Here is a 6398-nt window from a genome sequence, read left to right as displayed (position 1 = left end):
AAATCACCTCCCAGAATGATGTGATTTTTGTTGAGATTGTTATTTATGATAATATTCCTTACATTGTCAGAGAATAAAGCTATGTTGGTATTAGGAAATCTATAGATGGCACCGATTATCAGGGAGGATTTAAGGGATTTACTGGAGAACTTGGCAAAGGTATATTCACAATAGTCGTCTCTATCACTAATGACACTATTGCAAATGAAGGTATCTTTGTAATATATTGCTGTACCGCCACCTTTTTTATTAGGCCTGCAGTTATGAATGGCTTTATAACCAGCTAAATTGTAGAGTTGGGTATAGTCATTACTTAGCCAAGTTTCTGTTAAAATGATGAAAGATAATTTAGTACCTAGTGCTGTAAGTAGTGCATTTATATCATCAAAATGTTTACCAAGTGACCTAACATTTTGGTTGTAAACTGATAAGCAGGTGCTGTTTAGGAGTTTGTTTTTTGCAAGATTTGCTGTGTAGTACCTGCAATAATGATGATCAATGTGCTGATTTGTGTGGATATGGGACAGAAGATTTCGATCAGGATCAATATCAGTAAGCATATAGATAAGATAATGTCACGATACAATAAGATAAGCAATTACAGGAACAGATGAAAACTAAATCTGCTGTAAAATAGAAAGTAATTATAGCAAAACACAACAATATAATAATATAACAATACAATAAGAGTTTACAAAGTATTGAGTCTGCTAAAATTAGAGAATAATTATGGCAAAACACAACAATAAATGCAAGTAAACAAAAGAATTGAAACAATTAGAGGTAGAATAAACGTCACTAGATAGCCATGGAGGATACACAAGTTTGGTGGAGAGAACAAACAATCAGTAGAGACTGTCAAGATGAATATATAAAAAAAATTTGACAAATGATAATTGTAAAGTAAAATAATCTTAAAGATAATAAATTTTATTTAGCTTAGTTTTAACCTATAATTAGTATGAACTTAATTAAAAGAACAAAATGAGATCAATAATTGATTTCAATAAATGACATAGATCAATACAATTAAATTTAAAATGTAAATGGAATAGGTTAAGATTAGATTTAAGAGTAAAATTTTACAATGAAACTGAGGTAGATGCTTGCATAAGTGCATGGAGACTTGATGGATTATTTAGGAAATTATATGAATGAGAGAACATTAGGTAAATGGTAAGGCAGAGACAGCACCTTAGACAAAGTTAGATTAAGTTAGGTTAGGCTCAGGCACTGAAAGAGGTATTTTAAGTATTGGCATTGGTCGGGTTCAGGTTTTCAGATATACCACAATCACTTAAGAAGGCCAGTAGTTGTTGGTCACATTTTATTTCATATCTTTTTCCTGTACTTTCCTTCTTCGCAAAAATCGTTCCATTCCTAGTGTAGCACTGCTTGATAAGACCAGGGTTTTGTTTGCGAATTTGACGCAGCCTGAAGAGGAGGGATCCACGCTGCTTTGTAAGGCACTCATTTATATAGAGGTTGGTTTTTTGCTTAGCAGCTGATTGTATGAGGTCAAACTTCGCAGAGGGATTTGCAAGTTTGATGAGCATTCTCATCATCCCATTTAGATTATGCAGTTCAGTTTTGGTCGCCATATTATAGAATGGATATAAATTCACTTGAACGTGTCCAGCGTAGGATGACTAAGTTAATTCCCCAAATTAGAAATCTTTCATATGAAGAAAGATTAACAAAGCTGAAATTGCATTCACTGGAAAGGCGAAGAGTTAGGTGTGACATGATAACGGTTTACAAGTGGATGAATGGACATAACAAAGGGGATATTAATAGGGTATTAAAAGTATCAACACAAGACAACACGAAACAATAGGTATAAATTGGATGAGTTTAGATTTAGGAAAGACCAAGTGGATGAATGGACACAACAAAGGGGATATTAATAGGGTATTAAAAGTATCAACACAAGACAGAACACGAAACAATGGGTATAAATTGGATAAGTTTAGATTTAGGAAAGACTTGGGTAAATACTGGTTCAGTAACAGGGTTGTTGATTTGTGGAACCAATTACCGCGTAACGTGGTGGAGGTGGTGTCCCTCGATTGTTTCAAACGTGGGTTGGACATGCATGAGTGGGATTGGCTGGTTATAGGAGCTGCCTCGTACGGGCCAATAGGCCTTCTTCAGTTACCATGTTCTTTTACGGGCTGTACCACTTACGGGCTATTCATGCCTGTGCCACCTCTTGGGTGGCTTAATCTTTATCAATCAATCTTTTACGGGTTCACCCAGTAAAAGGCTCACAGGTGAGGCACACCCCCTCACCTGTAGTACTCATATAGCTTGTGCTACATGAACATTTTGTTCAGAGTAGCTATATTTAAAACAACAACGGCTGTCACACCACTTACGAGCTAGTCATATCCGTGCCATCTTTTGGGTGGAGTCATTTTCATCAATCAATCTCAGTGCACTTTGATCAATCAACGATGTCGTCAACATTAATGCTTCCTCTCCTTCACCCTGAAGACAGGAGGCTGAAGCTGGAGGAGCGACTCCGTGTGGTTGACCTCTCAACAAATAAGATTTCGACCATTGAGAAGATGAGAAAGGCTGATGTCTGCCTCCGAAAGTATGTGTCTGTGAAGAATGTTCTTTGCCGTGTGAATCAAGATATCATAGAAGAGAGGCTGAAACTGAAGAAGAGGCTGAAGTTTCTGGAGGAGCTGGAACTCATGGTGAGGCTGGATCTTCAGGAGAGACTAAAGATTCCAGAGAAACTGGAGCTTCAGGAAAAGCTTGAGCTGCAGCAGAGGCTAAAGCTTCTGGAGAGGCTGGAGTTTCAGGAGAGTATGGAACTTCAGGAGAGGATGAAGCTTCTGAAGAGTATAAAGCTTCAAGAGAGACGGCTCTCTTTCTCCATTTAACCAACGAGCAAAAGTGAGAATTAATGTCCAGCACTATTCTGTCAAAGACTTCACCTGTCTCCTATTTTAAATATTAACGGAAAATATAATTGTCTTTTTGAAATTGAACAATATATATATTTATTTGAAATTAATTATTTATTATTTCATACATCCCTTGAATATATATTTGTATGCCTTGATTTGGTGAGGAAATACAAAAACGTTACAATTTCCCAGTGGATGTGTTGATATTTTTAATTCACTATTAATATCCACTTTGTTATGACCATTTATCCACTTGTACATCCTCTATCTACTTGTACATTTATCCACTTGTACATCCTCTATCTACTATTATCACTACTAATTCTTCGTCTTCGTTTAGAGAATGTAAATTAAGTTTTGTTAATCTTTCTTCATATGACAGATTTTTAATTTGCGAGATTAACTTTATCATCTTTCGCTGGACGCGTTCTAGTGAATTTATATCCAGTCTATATATAGACAATCTATAGCATTGCGACCAAAACTGATTGTTTTGTGTTGCTTTTACGTCCAACAGATGGCGCTGTTTAAAAAAAAAATGTTTTTACCTGTCTATAAGTATATAGTAGGTATAAAAACACGCACGGATGCGAATGTGCGTATTTATTGTGCCCAAATTTCAAAGGAATCGATAAGACGTTTCAGAGAAAAACTTTCGGAGATTTTCCCCCATGAAAAACTCAGTTTAAAAAAAAAACACATTAGAACAATTGTAACTGCAGAAGACCTATTAACCATACGAGGCAGCTCCTATTTATAACCATCCAATCCCACTCATATACATGTCCAACCCATGCTTAAAACAATCGAGGGACTCCATCTCCACCATGTTACGCGGTAATTGGTTCCACAAATCAACAACCCTGTTACCAAACCAGTATTTACCCAAGTCTTTCCTAAATCTAAACTTATCCAATTTATACCCATTGTTTCGTGTTCTGTCTTGTGTTGATACTTTTAATACCCTATTAATATCTCCTTTGTTATGTCCATTATGGGAACTGATTTGGAGGAAGAAGGTAATAAAAGTATGTGTTCATGGGAGAAAGGAATTGGCAAAATGATCAGGGAAATTGAAGGGCCTCAAAATAACAATTCACTTTGGGTATATTACACTAACAGTAGAAGTCTAAGAAATAAAAATAACGAATTAAATGCTCTTGTCTGCACAGAAAAAATAGATATTATTGCACTTACCGAAACGTGGATGAATGTAGAAAATAGAGAACTATTAGGTTGGGTCGCCGGCAGATGGGTCTGGGGCTCCCCCTTCCAACTCCCGGGTAGGGGGGGGGGTTGCCCAGACAGCGGCGCGGAGCTGATTGGATGTGTATATCTCTGAAGGCCAGTTCTATTAGCTAAATATCAAATAAATGGATTTAAACTATTTCACACAGATCGATATATTAGACGAGGAGGGGGAGTAGCCATATATGTTAGGGACAGTTTGAAATGTAGTCTCAAAGAGGGAATCAAAACTGAGCCACACAGAAACTATTTGGATAGAATTAAAAGAAAAAGCTCACTGTTTTGTGTTAGCTGGAGCTCTGGAGTAACATTATTATTGCAATAATGGAAGGATTTGGTGAGTCTGGTTGGAGCTCTGAGACCAGAGATGGATTCCCTGTGGGAGGAGGTACGACGGCTGAGACTTCGGAGGAAACGAAGGAGGAGACCAGTGTTGACGGGAATTCATCATGGAGAGTCGTGAAGGACAGGGGTCTTAAGAAGACCTTGACAAGGCCGCCTACAGACGCCCTAAGGACAGCAAATTCATTTGCCGTGATGGAGGACGAGTGCTGTGGTGCGCCTGCAGTTCACTCGGAACGGAAATCAGCGAGGAGCGGCGGTGCACAGGCCCCTCAGGCTGCTCAGAAAGTTAAGGAGGTACCGAAGCGAATTTTGGTTGTGGGAGATTCCCACAACCAAAGGTATTTAGGTGAGGTATTTAGACAGAACGTATTGTGCTAGAGATAGGGGGAACAGATTAAGGGTTTGCTATCCGGGAGCTGGAATTGGTGATATTGTTGGAAACATGAATGATATTATGACGGGAAATGGGAACAAACCCATTATTTGTATTAGTGCAGGGGGTAATGATGTTGGGCGAGTTAGGAGTGAGGAACTAATACAGATTCAGGACAGCCATTGAATTAGTTAGGAGCAAGGGAGGAATCCCGATCATATGTGGCATTCTTCCAAGAAAGGGAGTGGGAAATGAAAGGATGTCGAGGGCACTTGGTGTCAATTGCCGGCGGGAAAGATATTGCAAATCAAATGCAATATCTTTCATAGACAACTGGGAACACTTCTATGGAAGAAATGAAATGTATGCTCGTGATGGGGGGCATCTATCGAGGGCTGGGGTTGTTGTTGTTGCGAATTCGTTGGAACCAGTGGTTAGAGGCGTTTGTTTAGGTTTAAACTGTTAGTAGATAGTAGTATGAAAATTGATTTGGAGGAAGGAGGTAATAAAAGTATGTGTTCGTGGGAGAAAAGAATTGGCAAAATGATCGGTGAAAGAAAAGGGCCTCAATATAACAATTCACTTAACTAACAGGGAAACACAAAATAATGACATTGAAATAGGGAGTGAGCTAGGGAACAGTGATCACAAAGTAATCAGATTTAGCATAGAACAGAATAGACCTGTAGGAGAAAATTCTATTAAAGTGCCAGATTTTCGAAAAGCTGATTTTAATAGCCTAAGAAATTTTTTGGGTCAAATAAACTGGAAAGTCTTGGGTATGGGGTGGGGAGCCGGTCTTGGAGCGAGAAATGAACCCAGCGATAGGTGATGTAAATGGGGATTTCGATGTGGATTTAATATATAACTTATTTAAGAATATTCTAAACAAAGCACAGGAACGTAGTATACCATACAAATTGAACAGATCAAATACTAATGACCCAAAGAGGATAACAAATAATTTAAAGAACCTTATAGGTAAAAAGAGAGCTTGGTACAAAAGGATTAAGAATGGGAAGTCAGTTTAGAACAGGAATTCATACAACTGGTTAGAAATGTTAAAAAAGATATTAGGAAAGCAAAAAAAAACTATGAAGTTCGCATAGGAGAGCAAGCAAAGTCAAATCCTAAAGGTTAGGATTTGACAAATTCAGTTATATCGAACTAAGACTAGGGAAAGGATAGGTCCATTAAACATTCTCTCTATTTGAGACAGGTCAAATAACGGATAGTGACAAGGAGATGAGTAGTATTTTTAACAAATATTTTATATCTGTATTTAATAAAGAGGAACTTAACAATATGCCTTCAGCCGAACAAGTCTATGTGGGTGGGGATGAGGACAGGTTGACTAGTTTAGCAGTTACCATGGAGGATGTAATTAAACAATTAGAAAAACTAAAACCAAACAAATCCCCAGGGCCGGATGAAGTGTTTGCCAGGGTGCTTAAAGAATGCAAAGAGGAGCTTTCCGAGCCACTGTCTACCATATTTAATAAATCAATAGA

At 37.8% G+C, this 6398-nt stretch overlaps 1 protein-coding gene across 1 annotated transcript; it reads left to right on the top strand.

Moving 5' to 3' along the window:
- Positions 1-2456: 2456 nt before the first annotated feature.
- Positions 2457-2894, top strand: LOC138369461 (hydroxysteroid dehydrogenase-like protein 2). Its single transcript, XM_069332711.1, has one exon. It carries the CDS (start codon positions 2457-2459, stop codon positions 2892-2894), a length of 438 nt encoding a protein of 145 aa, XP_069188812.1.
- The last annotated feature ends 3504 nt before the right edge of the window (positions 2895-6398 follow it).

This window comes from Procambarus clarkii, chromosome 28, assembly GCF_040958095.1.
Source record: "Procambarus clarkii isolate CNS0578487 chromosome 28, FALCON_Pclarkii_2.0, whole genome shotgun sequence".
NCBI classification, from domain to species: domain Eukaryota; kingdom Metazoa; phylum Arthropoda; class Malacostraca; order Decapoda; family Cambaridae; genus Procambarus; species Procambarus clarkii.
This window is presented reverse-complemented; position numbering and strand designations above follow the sequence as displayed.

Coding starts and splice junctions, on each gene's coding strand:
- LOC138369461 (XM_069332711.1), top strand. CDS start 2,457: ATGTCGTCAACATTAATGCTTCCTCTCCTTCACCCTGAAGACAGGAGG.